We start from the raw sequence: 16879 nt of genomic DNA, 5'->3' as shown, positions 1-16879 counted from the left end.
ACAGATGACAAATAGACACATGAAAAGATGCGGGCGCCTGGGTGGCTCAGTTGGTTAAGCAACTGCTTTCGGCTCAGGTCATGATCCTGGAGTCCCAGGATCAAGTCCCGCATCGGGCTCCCTGCTCCGCAGGGAGTCTGCTTCTCCCTCTGCCTCTCCCCGCTCCCACCCGCCTCATGGCTTGTGCTCTCTCACTCACTCTCTCTCTCTCGCAAATAAATAAATAAAATCTTTAAAAAAAAAAAGAAAGAAAGAAAAGATGCGCAGTATCACTCATCATCAGGAAAATGCAAATCAAAATCAGTGAGGTATCACTTTATACCAGTCAAAATGGCTAGGATCAAAAAGACAGGAAACAACCGGCGTTGGCGAGGATGTGGAGAAAGGGGAACCCTCTTGCACTGTTGGTGGGAATGCAAGCTGGTACACCTACTCTGGGAAATAGTATGGAGCCTCCTCAAAAAATTACAAACAGAACTATCATACAGTCCAGTAATTCCACTTCTGGCTATTTACCTGAAAAAAATGAAAACACTAATTGGAAAAGATACATGCACACCTATGTTTAGAGCAGCATTATCTACAATAGGCAAGATGTGGAAGCAGCCTCAGTGTCCACCGACTGATGAATGGATAAAGAAGAAGTGGTATATGTATACAATGGAATATTATTTAGCCACAAAAAGGAAAGAAATCTTGCCATTCTTGACGACATGAATGAACCTAGAGGGTATGATGCCAAGTGAAATAAATCAGACAAAGAGAAATGCCATATGATTCCACTTTATGTGTGAAATCTAAAAAATGGAACAACAAAAAAACCAGAAACAGAATCATAAAAATAGAGAACAAACTGGTTGCCAGAAGGCAAGGGGGTGGGAAGATGCACAAAATAAGTGAAGGGGATTAAGAGCTATAAACTTCCATTTATAAAATACATGAGTCACAGGGATGAAAAGTACAGCATAGGGAATAGAGTCAATAATATTGTAATAACGCTGTGCGGTGACAGGTGGTAACCACATATATCTTGGTGAGCATTGCATAATGCTTATAATTGTCGATTCACTGTTGTACACCTGAAATTAATATAGTATCATATGTCAACTTCACTTCAATTAAAAATTTAAAAGGGGGATAGTAATAGCGCCACCTCGTAGGATTCTTATGCAGAGTAGTTGAAACATGCAAAGTACCAAGAACACGTATGTTTTTATTTTACTTGCATGATTATGTGAGAGTGGTGAGCATGTGCCTTTGTACAGTCATGTGTCCGTGTGTGTCCCCAGGGTGAGGAGAGTGGTGTGCAGGGGGCGGGGGCCAGGCCTCTCTGGCCACCATCCCAGGTTGGAGGAAGCGGGCAGGGCTGCGTACCTGCCTCCATGGCTGAGTCCTTGCACTGCTTGGCCTTGTTCTGGCTCTGAGGAGATGGAGGGAAAGCCATGCTGAGCTGGCCCCAGCCCTCGGGGTCCCAGCCTCCCCGGGGGGCTCTGAAGTGCTTCCATCCCACCCTTCCTGAGCCACCCAAGAGGACACTCAGGAGCCAACTGTGGGCACCTTCCACCGTTTACTCCAGCCTCACTCCACAGAGGAGCACAGTCAAAAAGGGTCCAATAAAAATACATAAAAACAGAAGCGTGCAGCCCATGCACACAGGTGTGACAACTGGATGTGAAGACCTGAGGGAGAAATGTGGATGGAGCCAGGTACCGCTGCTCCACCTGGCCACCGCTGACCCCGCTGGCTGGGACTTGGGCTCTGCTTTCGACTTGCTGCCCCTAAGTCGCCCTTGGGCCCCTGTTCACCCTCACCCCAGAGGCCAGAGCAGTCAAGACGCTGGGCTCTGGATGATCTGGGTGTGCATCCTTTCTCCATTGCTTCCTGGCTCTGAGACCTTGGACAATTCACTCACCGTCTCTGGGCCTGTTTCCTCTCTGTGACATGGGTCTCCCCAAGCCCCTCTCCAAGGGTTATGTGAGAGTTAGCTGGTCCTGCCTGTCCATGCCCTGAGATTCTAGGAAACCCCTTTCACAGATGGGGAGACGGGGTTTCAGAGAGGAGTGGGTAGATGTCCCAGATACAGACCTTTCTCGGGGTGTCTCTGGCACCCCCTCCTTCCCTCCCTGCCATGTTCCAGCCCTGGGTGACACCATATGGCCTCAGTGGCCCCACGCACCTTCTCCACCTGCTTCTGGGGGCCATTGGTGCTAATGCGCTCGAAGGCCTGCTCAGCGTCATCGGCATCACGGCACTTCTGCTCATATGACTTCTTGGACTGGGGGAGTGGAGAAGCGGGACTGGGGGGGCGCCCAGAGTGAGGCTCCCTGAACCCAGCCTCCCTTCTCCCTGTCGGGGGGCTGTGGGTGGAGTGGGGGCCTCCTGATGAGGGACAGGGGTCTGGGGGTCCAGAAGGGAGATGGAGAGAGGAGTTTTGTTCCCAGGCCCTGCCCCCCTGGGGACAGTGTGGCCCTGCCCATGGCCGCATCCTCTTTAAAGGCATGGTCACATCAAACCACCAGCAGGTCCCTGAAAATGCCATGCTGGCCTCTGCACATGCTGTCCCCTCTTGCAGAACCCCTTTTCTCCTCCCTAGGGGAGACAGCTCAGGGGTCCCTTCTCCCTCCACCCCAAGTCCCCAGCTGACAGCATGGATCATCGTGTGGGCCACTGTCTGGGACTGCCCGCCTGCTCATCAGTCAGAAGCTCCCCAAGGGCAGGGCCTGGGCCTATCCACATGGGCCCTTGGTTCCCCGTGCAGCCCCGAGCACCCAACAGGCCATGGTGTGTGTTGTTGGATGGGTGGTTGGAGGCTGGCCCTGTCCCAGGGGCCCAGCCCAGGGCTCTTGGGGTCCACACGATGCGTCCTCCAGGCCCGTGACCCTCACACTCACATCCATGGCCTTCTTGTAGAGAGATAGCTTGGTCTTCTGGACACGGTCCATGACGGCCTCGTACTGTAGGCGACACAAGGCTCTGAGCAGGGGGGCTGTGGCCTCAGGATGCTCCCTAGGCCAAGAGAACTGGTGTCCCTGGGATGAGGCACAGCATCCCCTCCTGGCTCTGAAGGGGGCAGTGACAATATGTCCTCCCTCTCCCGTGCCCTGCTCTTTCACAATCTGCTCAGGACAGAACACTAGAGCCCAGGACAGGATGTGCCCATCACATCTTTTTGCCTCAGACTCCAGCCACGATTTGGTCTCTCTCCCCGGACTACGCACCCTGCACACACACACACACACACACACAGCCCTCACTCATAGCCTCTGTACCTTCTCACACCTGTCACACACTGTGTACACACATGCATGCCAAATTCACATGACACACACACACACAAGTACACACTAACAGGTCCCCATTGTTCCCACTGCTCACACTTGCACGCCCAGGCCTTCATGTGCACACTCAGTGCCCACAGACATCACTCATAAGTACACACAAGCACACTCTCCTGCGTCCCTATGCACAGCCGTGGGCCTGTTCACACAGGGGCACACCCACGCACACACACGCACAGCCGACTTCTGCTGCTTGTGCGCACGCAGGGTCACTGCACCCCTACCTCACCTCGCAGGCTTCTTGTTCAGGCAGGGGAATGAAATGCGGCTCGGACAGAGGTTGGGCTGTAAGGAGCACTGGAGCTGGCTGGGCTTGGGTTCTCCGTGGGGCCCGTGTCGGCGGGGAGACGTCTGGCGAGCCCGCAGGTCACAGAGGCGCGGGCACACCCACGTGGAGACACCCGTCCCTGCTCACCGGCAGGCCCCCACGTGTGCCAGGCCCCCTGCCCCCCTGCCCCTGTCTCTCTCGCGCGCACACACGTACACACACACACGTGTCCATATGCACACACGTGTATACACACAAGCCCAGACTGTGTCCCCGCAAACTACGTTACGGTTCTCCACTTGTGGGGGCCCTGGCTGCTCTGGGGAAGGCATCTCTCTGGCTGCAACAGCTCTTGCAGACACGACAGCCCCTCTGGCCCCAGGAGAACTCAAAATAGCCAGTCCGGGGCCTCGCTGTCTCGGCGGGTGCTCTGCACCCTGCGGGCAAGTCCCAGCTCAGAGAGGTCACCTGCTCCAGCGCCTTGAGGCGGAGCTGGCCTCTGGGGCTGGCTTTGGAGACCAGCTGTCTGCTCAGGGACCCAAATTTAGAATCCTGACAGCCCGAGCGCCCGGGGGGCTGGCTGGGCGGATAGGGCGGGCAGTGACGCTAGATTTCTGTGGTCAGAGCCGCTCATCAGAGCCGGAGCCTGTCTGAGAAGACTGAGGGGGGCCTGGTCCATGGCTGGGTCCCCAAAGCTTGGGAGGTGGCCTGCAAGAGGGAAATTGAGGCACAACAAGGAGAAGAGCTTGCTCAGGACACCCAGGCCCAGCCTGGATCCAGCTGTGAGCTGGCAAGCCTTTCCCTTCACAGCTCAGTTGGGTGGACTTTTCCATTTTTCAATTCTTTGGAGAGTCTGCTATGATCCTTCATCTCCAAGTGAGAAGTGTTTCTGTGTGCTGGCCTCTCCCATCCTGTCTGGGGTGCCATCCTCAACACTAAAGCCTTGAGAGGCTGAGCACATGTCCCCACCTGCCTTCCCAGCAGCCACGTGCTCACCAGTCAGAGAGTCTCAGGCCTGGGAGGGGGCCCTGGGACACTGAGGTCACTAAACCCACCCCCCACCCCACCCCTGTAGCTTCCAGACTCTGCTTGCATACCTTCCATGATGGGGACCTTACTTCCTTTCCATGTAGTCCCTCCATCTAGGGACAGCCACGCCCTGCCCACGGGTGAGAAGTACCTTGGGATGCCGAGGTAAGCCCACAGCGCCCCACCGCCGCCCGCAGCCTCTGTCTGCCCCTCTCAGCCTGGGCAGCCCCGCAGAGCAGCTACTATGGCTGGCCACCAAGTCTGCCTTGCTCCTGGACAAGCAGCCCTGACCCTTGGGCTGAGGACCAGTTTCTAGCGACTCCCCAAATCAGGTTGCCGCCTTTGGATACCCCCAAGCTGTCAGTGATCCTCCACAGTCTGTTGTAGGAAGGTAATCAAAAAGACCTATGCCTTTCCCTCTTCCTGGCATGAGACAGCTCAGGGGAAGACCCCCAGTGGGGCTCTCAGGCCTGCACACCGGGCCCGGGTTCCAGTGGCCCATCCCCGCCCACACCCATCCCCTCGACATTGAGTCACTCTCACCCCCAAGCCTGGAGTGCTGTCTCCCCCCCTCCACGGGCTCCGTGTGGAGGGCCCATGCCCCCGCACCCACTTCACCTTCTTCCTCTGCTCCTTCTGTCTCTCACGGAACTCCTCGAGGCTCCGCAGCTCCTCGCGCAGGGCCAGGGCCAGCTGGATGTGGGAGCTGCCCACATTCTCCATTTCTGGGGGCAGAGCACAGAGGCGTGGAGCCCCAACCACCCCCCCACACCCGTGCCTGGACCAGCCCTGCACCTCCCAGACCCTCCTCCAGCCTCAGAGCCCTGTGTGCAGCCTGAGCAACCCCTCCCCGCCAGAACCTATCTGCTTCCATCTATGGGGACACGGCTATTCCCAGAAGGTCCTGTCACCCTGCAGCCTTGGGTTGGGGGCAGTCAGGACTTACGCTGCTTCAGGGAGTCAAAGGAAGCCCTCAGGGAGCTGCAAAACAGAAAGGCCAGGGTCAGGGGGAGGAGGGCACAGCAGGCCTGGAATTCCCCCCACCCCCACCCCCACCCCAGGGACTTTTCATTTGGTGGGAAGGCTCTAGGTCACTCACACACACTGATCTAGACCCAGACAGTGACCACCCCCTCAGAACCAAGCTGGGATTTCTGGAAGGCAGAGCTCCTCTTTGGAGGTGATAAAGCCATCACACCTCCCGGCAGTGGCAGAGTGCTCCTGGCTTCTGCATGTTTTCAGGGCTCTCCCTCCCTCATTGGGGTCCCTCTCCCACCCAGTCCTCTCCCATCAGGACGAGCTGAAGCAGGAGAGCGCAGGGTTCAGACCTGGCTTTAGGCAAGTGGCCTGGAGGGTGTTTGGAAGAAGCTGGGTGGGAGAGGCAAGCAGGGCAGGGGTACAAGAGGAGAGACAGGTGGGGCCTTAGGGCAGGAAGAATGGGATGTACGGGTAAGGACAGCAAGAGGCTGTCCCTGTCCCTGGCTGGGGCGGCTGGGCAGACAGTGGTGACATTTCCAAGAGAGGACCCAGGAGAGAGTACATGACCCAGGAGGGGGTATACAATAGGGTGCACCGAGCTTGGGGTGCCTGAGAGAACCCCTCAGGAGGAGTCAGGAGGCAGCAGTGTGGCCATTCTGGGGTAGAGATGTGGGTGCCACAGAGAGCAGGAAGGGAAGAGGGGGGCACTGGGGGACGATGCCCAAGGGTGGGGTTGCCAGACAGCAAATAAAAATACAGGGCTCCTAGTTACATTTGAATTTCAGATAAACAACAAATAGTTTTTGAATATAATGTAATATATGGAACATACTTACATCCAAAAAGTATTTGTTGTTTATCTGAAATTTGAACGTAACTGGGCCTCCTACAGCTTATCCAGCAGCCCTACTGTGGGGACTGCCCCCCAGAACCACGGATGGAGCTGGTGCCTGATCAAAGGTGTCAGTCCACCCAGGACCCAGTCCTGTCTCCTGGTAGGTAATGGGGCGCCATGAGGCAAACATCCCCTTGGGTCAGAAACACGAGCAACAGGGGCAAACACCTCTCTCCAGGTCACTGGGTCTCAGGGACAGGGACCTCTCGGTGGGGTGGGTTCCCCATTCCGGTGGAGCAGGAGAGTGACTGGAAATCCCAGCCTGGGGGAGCAACAGGACCTGGGCGGGGGCTCCTGCTCTGCTCTGCTCTGGAGCCGGACAGCCTGTGTGACCTTGGGCAAGGGACTTATGTTCTGTGCCTTGGTTTCCCCTTCTGTAAAATGAGGATAATAACACAAACAGGATGGTTGTGAGGAATAAATTAATTAATATGTCTAAAGCACCTCCGTCAGGACCTGGTTGTTGTTGCGCAACCCTCCCCCGAGTCACATCTGCACATCCCTGTCCTAGGTTGGGGGGGTTCCCCAGGTCCCTGAACCTGACCTGAGCTGTACCTCCAAAGTGCCCCACCTAAGAGCTTACTGGGTGCCCCCTCTTATCAGAAACCCGCCAGGTTTTGCGTTCAGGTGGGGGTGCCCTTGAGGTTCTCTGTGGGGCTCCATAGGTCGGACCCCTTCTCACCTCCCCATAGCCCGAGCGGGCACGTGGGGCAGACAGACTTGTGTTCACCAGCAGCTGTGTGAGGGGAGCCTGGGCCCGTCATGCCCCAGCGAGGGCCCGTGGGTGTCAAGTCTCCAAGTGCACCCAGAGACGGAGCACAGAGGTTGCAGACTGCCCTAGGGCAGTATCTGGGGTAACATTCTCTGCCTGTGTTGGTGGCCCCTTAACCAAGGAGGCGAAATAAGCTGTGGCTCCCTCTGCACCAGGATGCCTGAGGAGGCACAGTCAGTCGAGGCAGAAAGAGAAATTGAGGCCAGAGCGTGGCCGGGCGTGCTGGGATCACACAGAAGCAGCAGGCAGGGACCGGGTCGCTGGCCGCACGCTCCGCCGCCCCCTGCCCGGCCCCGCGCTCCCCTCCGCTCCCCTCCGCTCCCCTCCGCTCCCCTCCGCTCCCCTCCGCCGAGCAGCGCGCCCGCCCCCTGGTGGCCATATGTCCTCTTGACGTCCTCCCGGCACAGCCCTGGGCTCCTGCCCTCCTGCCGTGGTCTCCCCGCAAGCCTTGCAAGGCAGGCTTTCCAGGGGCCTCCCTCTTCTCATTGGACAGTTAGGGAAACTGAGGTCAACCAGGATCAGCAACCTGTTAGGACCCACAGGGATCCAGGCCTAGGAGAGAACTGCGGGGGTCTGGCCCGTGGCCGACCCGGGCCTTAAACTAAGTAGATCTCGAAGAGTGGTCGGAAGACCAGCAGCATGACCACCACCTGCGAGCCTGTTGGAAACACAGATTCCGAGGCTCCGCCCCAGTCCTCCTGAAGCCGGAACTCCAGGGGGCAGCCCAGCACTCTGCGCTTTAACAGGCCTCCGTGGCCTGCTGACGTCCGCTCGAATGTGAGAATGGCTGGCCTAAATTCTTTAATTCTCCATTCTCGCAGCTCTGCTAGGGAGGGTCCCATCGTGATCCCCATTTTACAGATGAGAAAAACAAGCATCAGGGAGGTGAAGAAACTGGTCCGTGGCCACACGGTGGGGGAGACGCAAGGCCAGCCCCCTGCTTCTCACCAGAGGAAGGAGAGGGGGGATTGCCAGGGTGACCCCGCCTGCCCTGGGCATGAGGGGTCAGGACTCTTCTCTGACAGAATTGATGCCTTCCAGTGGCTCTCCCTCCAACCCCTCTGCTTACTCACACACTCATGTCCTGCCTCAGTCTCTCCATTCATGGTGAGAGCTCCTCCAGGCTCAGTGTGACCCCCCTCCTCCACGGCCAGCCTCACCCACACCCCGTCAGGCCCCAAGTCCTTCATGACCACATCCCACCCCAGAGCTCAGGGCCTGCACATCCACCACCTGGTCTTCACCTCTTTTTATATCTCACAGCTCACAAACACCTCAAATGCATAATGTCCAAAACTGGACTCAGCTCCCCCCCACAAACCTCCCTTCTCAGCCCGTTTCCATCTCAGCAAAGAGCACCTGCACCTGGCTGGATGCACCAGAAACCCAGAGTCGTCCTTGTCTCAGCCCTTTCCCTCCCCCTGCACTGCCTTCTCTTTCACCTCCTCAGCCTCCTCTCTGTCTGCCACTCACTGCTACCACCCTAGCCTCAGACCATCAGCTCCGACCCCCCAGCATCAACACTTGATAAATACCAAGGCCTTTCTCAATCCTAAACCCACCCTGCCGCACCCTCCTTGGCCCATGGACTCAGGCCGTCCCTCCCAGCCTGGGGTGTCTGTCAGGAACCACAGCCTCCTGGGACAGCTGGTCCTTCTCCCTACCCCACCTTGGGATGCTGGGTGCCTGAGTCCACAGCACTGCCATGTGACATGCAGTCTCTGTTTCCACCCTGGTCAGTCCTGATGGTGACGAAGCCCATGCTCACCTTGGGCTCCCATTGGCTTGCTGCCCATTGGGGCTGCATGGGTGGCAGTGCTCATTCCACCTGGGGTGGGGTGTGGGGGGCAGGATTGCAGGCTGTGACCACTCCAGGTCCCCCCCGCAACTGCTCACCTCGGGGCTGCAGTCCTTCCTGCCCAGCCACCAGAGCTCCACTCACACAACAGGGCCCAGGACTCCACCTCTCTTTCTTGGCCCCAGACTTTCAAGAAGGCAGCCTTGGGGAGCACCTGGGTGGCTCAGTCGTTAAGCGTCTGCCTTCGGCTCAGGTCATGATCCCGGGGTCCTGGGATCGAGCCCCGCATTGGGCTCCCTGCTCAGCGGGAAGCCTGCTTCTCTCCCTCTCCCCCTCCCCCTGCTTGTGTTCCCTCTCTCGCTCTGTCTTTCTCTGTCAAATAAATAAAATCTTAAAAAAAAAAAAAAAGAAGAAGAAGGCAGCCTTGGTTGTGTGGGGGAAGGGGGGTTTCACTTTTCCTGGAACCAGAGGCAGCCCACTGTACGTTAGCCAAGACTCTCCCCTGGAGAATGGCCTTGAACTCTGATCTTGAGGATTTGCGGAGCATTTGAAGTCTTTCTCTGCTCCATCCGACCCAGAAGAGATGGCGTCTCATAGCTTTTCTCTCTCCCGGTTCCTCCCTCTTGCTGCCAGGACCTGCTCAAGCTTCTCTTCTATTGTGTCTGTGTCACATGGCAAGGACGGGGCCTCGTGCAGGCCTCTACCCTCTGTTATCTGCCACCAGTGTCCTTATGTGTGACTCATCCCATTGCCCTTTCTGCCTTGGCTCTCAGTACGCGCCCTGAAGTGCCCTGCTCAAACACGGTCAAAATTTCGAGTGTAAACACCTCCTTCCATATTCTCCCCACCATGTCACGTCCCTGCTTGAGCCTCGCTACCCCTGCCCTCCTGCTGGCCAGGAGGCTCCAGCCTCCCAGCTGACAGGAGCAGGCTCTTCTTGCCTCAGTGCTGGAGGCTGGAGGCAGGGCCTGATGGCGCTAGTGTCGGAGGGCCCCTGATGGGAATAGGGCCTGCCTGGCTCCCTCTAATGTCCTTAGCATGTCTTCATTCTCTGAGCTCAGAAGAGAGATCATGGAGAAAAAAAAAAATCCCTCTGACAGGAAAACCACAGCATTTTAGGTTGTGACAAGAGCAGGTGAGGTGGGGATTCAAACCCACGTGCCTTGAGGAGGTGTCCTGAATGGTGGTAACCACCTGGGGGCTCACGGGAAGTTGGCCCCAGCCCTGCCAGCCTTGATTTCCTTTCATTTCCAGAACCCTGTGGCACCCCAGCACCCTACCTGGGGCAATGTGAGCAAGACAGGCCTGGGCAGGGGGGAAATAGGAGCAACAACCAGAGCAAAGGCCCGGATGCTGGAAGGGAGAGTCAGGGTGAACTTTCTGCCGAGCTGGATGTGCAGTTTAAACCGTATCAATAAGCCCTTCGCCCACGTGATGAGGTCTTTAAAGTGCATTGAAAGGGCTTGTGGGGCTCCCCTAGTTCAGGGACCAGGTCTCATATGTGCATTCTCCATTCCACAGCCCAGTGGGAGTTTGCTGAGGCAGCATGTGGAGGAGGTGAATGCTGGAAATGATTTGAAGATGGGGGTAACCTCCCTTCAATATATATGGCTGAGCCTCCAGGCTTGAGCGAGGTTTCTGGCTGGTCTGAGGTCAAAGGATCATGCAGAAATGCTACATCTTCAGGCAGCAGAGGCCGGGCAGGCCAGCCCACTCTGCCCTCCTGCTCTCACTGGGCTTCGTCTGAGGTCACTTAACTCCTCAGCTTTGGTCCTCCCCATTTGCTCCTGTCTAGCCTATGCTTGCCCTCAGAGGAGCTAAGAATAAGCATCTCATGCAACCTAGGAGGGGGTTGGCCATGGGGGGGGCTGGGGACGTCACCCCACCAGGCGATGGGCCCTGGAGGATGCGCTGCCAGCCCCACGCTGAATAACCAGGGCATTCCCAGGGGCCAACCCCAACATACCTCCAAGTCTCCATGACAATGAGGAAGTGACCCATGCTTCCATGGCCACCCTTTACTCTTCCCACAGGGAGCCCTCCAGGTTGGAACTGGGACAGGGTGACCTGGTCTAATCCAAGACCCTAACAGTCACACAAGGGTGAGTGTTTGGGAGGACTTCCTGGAGGAGGTGGGGCAGGAGAAGGCCCTAGAGGGAGGGGTTCTGAAGCAAAGGATTGGGGAGGTTCCCCACGGTGTGCTAGAGTCTAGCTTTGGGATGGTGGGCTATTCATTTTGTGTTATTTTTAAATTTTTGAATTCTCCTGACTCAGCCTAGGGCATGGCAGGCTCATCATAGGCGCTCCATAAATGCTGGCTGAATAAATGAACGGATGATTGATGCTTGGCCCACGGTTAAGGAAAGGAATGACTGCATGGTCTCACTAATCTTAGTACATGCCACATGGCTCAACAGCTCCACTTACTGAGTGCCTGGTGTATGCAGTCAGCCAACCTGCACGCTGCATGGGGCATGACCCTAAGGCAGGCAGTAGGTGAACCAGGATGGGTTCGACTCCTGCCCCTCTTGCCCACTGGCTCTGAATTTGCCCTGCCTTTGCCCACCTCCAGCAAGTCCTCCAGGAGGAAGGCATCTCCCCTCCCTCTCCATCTCTCCCAGGAGGCGCCCTCCCCAGGCCACCCTGCTCTGACCACCCCAGCCTGGGTTCTCACCCACCATTCCCTGTCTGCTCTGGCAACATGCGTCTGGGCCATGGGGCCCCTGTGCTGGGTGGGCTGAGCCATGGGGCCTGGCACTCCCGACCTGGGCTCCAGCTCCTCCTTGGTAGGCAGAAAGGCGGACCCTGTCTCTACTCCTTGCTCTCTGGGGCTCTACCCCTGATGCTCCCACCTTGGACGAGGGCTGCCTTCCAGTGACACTGGACTCCGGCTTTCTAGGCCGGGGAGCGGCTGGGCCTTGAAGGAAATGGTCTAGGTTGCCCGGTCAGACTTCTCAGCCCTAAACTAAGTAGGGAGAGCCCAGTTTATCTGACATACACAGGTGCCTATAAGACCGGAAAGAACCCCACTGTTGATTGAGCTTTGCCCTGGCCTGGTGCTCTCTGCTTGACATGGTGATGCCAGAGCACCTCCGGGGGGGCCACTCCCCTCTCACAGCCCAGCCCAGAACTCAGAGGGGCAGTGACCCCCCACGGCCACGCAGTGTAGGAGGCAGGGCAGACCTTGCCCCACTTGGCCTCTTATAGCCGTGTAGGGGATCAGGACCACCCAGAGCATTGCTCCAGCCACTTCCTAGTCCTGCAGTGGGGCAAGATGCTGTGTCCCTCCCCACCTTCCCCACTGCCCACCAGGATCCCCTTCCATTTTGTTCTCTCCATCAGTGGCTTCTCCTTCCCTATTTAAGTGCCCAGTGACTCACAGGCTTCTGAGTGTGAGTGTGCCTCACACAGCTTGCCTCCAGCCCGGGTTCCTGTCATGGCCCAGCCTGGAGCACCCTCTCCCGCCCCCCACCCCCAGGAGGTCTCCTCTCTTTCTGGGAAGGTTCTCCTTTTCCATCTGGCTTGGGTGGCCAGCAGGCGGGCAGGGACACCTCCTGGGTCATACTCCCTCAATCCCTCTTCCCCAGGGAAGACAGAGAAGGGTTCCATCAGACTTTCATTCATTCCTTACCACGTCCTGCGCCCTCCTCTGCACCCAGCCTGCATCCAACCCCACCCCTGCCCTGTTTATCTGTACCACAGCCCACTGGAGTGGGCAGATGAGAACCCAACTCAACTTGTCCCCACTCACACGGTTCACAAAGGCCAAGAGGGGACTGGAGCTCATGCATTCTTACTTCCAGAGCTGTGTTCATGCTTTCTGCACCCAGGCACAGACCTTTGGGCATTGAGCATGAAGCTCCCCTGGCCCATACCACTTCTTGACCTTCTTCTAGCTCTCCCCATGTCTTCTCTGGCTCCAGTTTGGAAGCAGGAATGAGCCAGGGTCCCCTGTGTCTTTAGAACCCCCAGAGAATGTTGTATATTCAGGTTGTTCAAATGAGGGAACTAGGTGCCAGGTTTCGGAGCTCACAGGCTTTGGGGCCACTTTTGTTGAGCAGAGCCAGACGTGGACAGGCTTGACCTCCGGGGGAGCAGGGGCAAGGCTCAGGGTTGCTATGGCCGCTGCAGGCTCCACAGGTCGGCGCTCCTGGGTAGGAGGTCCTGGCCCGGGGGAGGGGGGGCAGGGCAGAGTCCACACCTTCCCAAGGCAGCCCCTCTATGCCACTGTTAGAAAGTTCTTCAGCTGCCCTCACATTGTCCCGCTCTCCCTGTCTGCTGCCCCGCCCCCCACTCTGCACACAGGGACCCAGGCCTCAGGACTGCAGGAGACCCCTGCTTCACAGCAGCAACGACCCCCATTGCCTCCCCTCCGAGCCAGGCCTGAGCCGAGCCTCTGGACTCAATTAATCCTTTGAGGAAGGTTGTGTTATCGTTCCGCTCTCTGTCGAGGAAATGGAGGCAGGGAGAGCATCAGGGAGCAGCCTGACCCAGCTGATGATCACACAGCAGACGGGTAAGGACGTGATACTGGAGCCCGGGCGTGGCCCCTCCCGCCACTGTCCCTGGTCACACCTCTGTCCTTGAGGCCCAGGCTATGCCAAGGCTACACGGGGCGTGGGCCACCAGGGGAGGGCCTGTCACCTGGCTCTCAGGACGAGGGCAGAGGTGCTGCTGGCCGTGCTACAAATGCCTGAGGACAGATGTCCTCTGTCCCCTGCCCAGAGCTTTCCTGGCACTCAGACAGCAGGGCCCCCCACCCCCGAACCTGACCTCACCCAGAATGCCCCGTCCCCAAGAGAGTTGTCCTCCAGGCATCTCCGTCCTGCAGCCATCCAGACCCTTCCTGGCCCTCCCCGCTCCACCCGCTGCCAGGAAGTCCTAAACGCTGTTGACGGGCCCAGAAAGCACCTGGCGAAGGAGGAGGGAGCCCAGGGCATGGGACCTCTTACTTGATCTCTGTCTGGCCGCCTGCCTTCCGGGCGATCTGCACCAGCTCCTTGCCATAGCGCTCCTCTGCTTGGGCCCTGCAGGAACAAAGCGCGGGCCCTGTGTCCCCACTTCCGCTGGCTGCGGGCCCTGGATGTCTGTGCTGCAAACTGAGGGTCCACCCACTCGGCCTCTGGGGGCCGGCGGGCCCTGCAGCCTCCTCCTTGAGAAGGTTAAGCCCCCAGCCCTTCTTTGAAATAAATGTTGGCCAAATACCTGCACATTTGAGGGGACATCAGATTCTTGGCCCACTGGGGGGAGGCCCTGGCTGGGAAAAGTAGGGAAGTCACCCTCCCGAATCTTCAGAGCAGGGGGTGTCCCAACAGCAGCTTGGCTGAGTGGGGGGGGCCTGCTGCTTCCACGGCCCACTCCCCCTCCTGGCCCCCTCCCGGGTCTGGCTCACCTCTGCCTCAGCAGTTCCTCCACGTCCTTGCACATCTTCCTGCCATCCAGCAGTCTCTGCAGCAGCACCTCATAGCCTGTGTGGGCCGTGAAGTCCCTGCACTGGAACACGGGACAGAGGGGTGCGTGAGTGTGGGTGGGGCAAGGACCCCACTGCCGCCTCCAGGGAAAGTCTCTCTCCAGCTGCTGGGGCCTGACCTGCCTGTCCGCCTCCAGGCCCCACTCAGGGACAGGCTCTCGGGTTTCAGGAGCCGGCTTCACGCCGGCACTCAGTGGGGCCCCCGTCCGTGGATGCGCCAGGTGTGGGAGCCCTACGCGCCATGAGAGCGCCCAGTCCAGGACGCAGCAACTCCAACACAAGGTGGCCGTGGGAAAGGCCACCTCCAAGGCCCAGTGATGACAGCCTTACAGGGTGCCCAGCTCAGCTTGCTCCTGTCACAGTCCCAATAACCCTATTATCTCCATCGTCCAAGGGAGCAAACTGGGGCACAGGTGGGGGAGGCTTGACCGCACAGGCCCGGCCTTGAACCCAGGCTGTCTGGCTTGAGTCCGTGCTCTCCACCTCAACACCACATGGCCTCCTGCAACAACAGCACCAAGTGGTGTTTCTTGATTGACAACTGTGTGTCAGCTGCCGTGCCACACTCTGTGTGTGGGCTCAGGTGACCTTCTTGTCCCCACCGGGTCAGGTGGGCCTTGAGAGCGACTTCCAGGAGGCGCACACACCCTAACACATGCCTAGGATCCCTGGCACATGGCCAGCACCCTAGGGCCAGCCCTTAAGCAGGACAGTGGGGAAAGGGGTATTTGGGAGAAGTCTCCCAGACACGACTGCCCCTCTGCTGCCTGGCACTTGCTCAGCCCATCCTGGCGCTCCTGGCCAACAGCATTCTCCCTTCTCAGCCCTGGAAGGGATTCTGAGCTGCTGGTGCTAGAGCTGGGGGACGGAGGTAGTACTTAAAGGGCCTCCTAGGGCCTCCCCTGGGGCTAGGGAGTTGTGTTGGGGCCAGGCTGCACACAGGGCTAACTGGCAGGGTAGGGAGATGGAGAAAGTGGTGAAACATGACGCTGACAGCAGGGCCTTCCTGCGTCTCTGACCCAAGCCTGGCTCCCGCACCCATGCCTGAGGAAGGACCCCCAGCCCCCACCCTCTGGGATGCTGGGCCAGGCGAGCCCTGAATTTCAGCACCTAGTTTGTCTTCTTTTCCATCCCCATGGACCCCCAAAGCCTCGGAGACTGGAGAAAGGGTCCTTGCTTTCCTGAGCACACATACCACAATCCCATCTCAGACCTCAGCGAATCAGTGGGGCCACAACTTGGGGGAGGCAAGTCAAGCCCATCTTAGGGTCAAGAGCTGATGGTGCACCTTTCCCCATCCATGCCTCTCCTCAAATGCTGTGTATGGGTATGTAGGGAGAGGCAGGAGAGGAGTCTAAATCCAGGAGAGCTTCCCACAAGAAGAGGCATTTGAGCCAGGTTCTAGGAGAGAAGATGTTGTTCTTCAAGGTCTAAGTAGAATCAGACATGGTAGGAAGGGCAGAGATTCCACAGATTGCCTCAACTGGCCCTGTGCCAGGTCCAGCCCTCCCTCAGCAAACTCAAAATAGTGAAATCTCCAGGCCTGTAGGATACCTAGGACTCCAAGCTTATTCCCTTCTCCATAAGCATCCCTAGAAATTCCTGAGGCCCAGGCTCAGCTGCCCACAGGGTGTCAAGCAGTGTGTGTGGGCCCTGGCTGGCTATTCAAGGCCCCAGCAGAAGGAAGTTGTCCCCAGAACCCCTGCCAGCCTGTCCAGGATCAGGTGTCACCCCCACATCTGGGCTGGTGTGGTTGGGCCAGGCTTGCATTTCTGTGGCTTTTGTGAGTGGCCATTCGCCCACTAACCAGCCAGCAGACCAGGGCTTTCCGCCTCTCAGTCCCTGCCCTCCCTCCAAACGCCCCTGGCAGAAGGTTGTGACAGATGGGGAGGGAGAGGAATCCGGAGCCTCAGCCTCCCGCCCTCTCCCCACGAGGGAGGCACTCTGAGCTGGACACCAGCGTTCAGGGCCCAGGGCCACAGACCAGCAAACTAGGAAGCATCTTGTCCAGTGCCCGTCAGTCCTCAGGGAAGCTGAGGCCCAGAGAAGGGAAGGACCTACTTCAGGAAACACGGGCAGAGGCAGGACAAGCATGTGGGCTTGCAGGGGACCTGTCACTGCTCCCTGGAGCCTCTGGGAGAGCTGGCATAGCCCACCCCTGCAGCTCTGCTCTCCCCTCCTAGGCCCCTACCCGGTCCCAGCTCTCCAGGGGAGCCCCTCCATCCTTACTGAGACGCCCAGACTGGAAAGACAAGCAAAACCAAACCTACGTTGGCCATTATGTAGGAGGCAGAAGGCAGCAAGGGGCCCTGCAGGCTGTGTCCCCAGGAG

The 16879-nt window shown here is 58.2% G+C and overlaps 1 protein-coding gene across 5 annotated transcripts in view; it reads right to left on the bottom strand.

Moving 5' to 3' along the window:
- Window positions 1–16879, bottom strand: part of PSTPIP1 (proline-serine-threonine phosphatase interacting protein 1) — a 46258-nt gene that overhangs the window by 12199 nt on the left and 17180 nt on the right. For 4 of the 5 annotated variants that reach the window (XM_045899616.3, XM_054513389.2, XM_045899618.3 and 1 more), the window contains exons 2-8: window positions 14471–14571; window positions 14031–14105; window positions 5582–5616; window positions 5254–5360; window positions 2892–2954; window positions 2177–2275; window positions 1375–1420 (exon numbers count right to left, since the gene is read on the bottom strand). In XM_045899616.3, coding sequence (XP_045755572.1) covers window positions 1375–1420; window positions 2177–2275; window positions 2892–2954; window positions 5254–5360; window positions 5582–5616; window positions 14031–14105; window positions 14471–14571 — 526 coding nt within the window. Of the gene's footprint in view, window positions 1–1374; window positions 1421–2176; window positions 2276–2891; window positions 2955–5253; window positions 5361–5581; window positions 5617–6788; window positions 7542–14030; window positions 14106–14470; window positions 14572–16879 lie in introns of those variants that run through there. The other variant, XM_054513390.2, reaches the window with a different exon arrangement.

Source organism: Mirounga angustirostris, unplaced genomic scaffold (assembly GCF_029215605.1).
Source record: "Mirounga angustirostris isolate CCGP_5_RB_7025 unplaced genomic scaffold, mMirAng1.0.hap1 SCAF_9, whole genome shotgun sequence".
In the NCBI taxonomy this organism is placed as follows: Eukaryota; Metazoa; Chordata; class Mammalia; order Carnivora; family Phocidae; genus Mirounga; species Mirounga angustirostris.
This window is presented reverse-complemented; position numbering and strand designations above follow the sequence as displayed.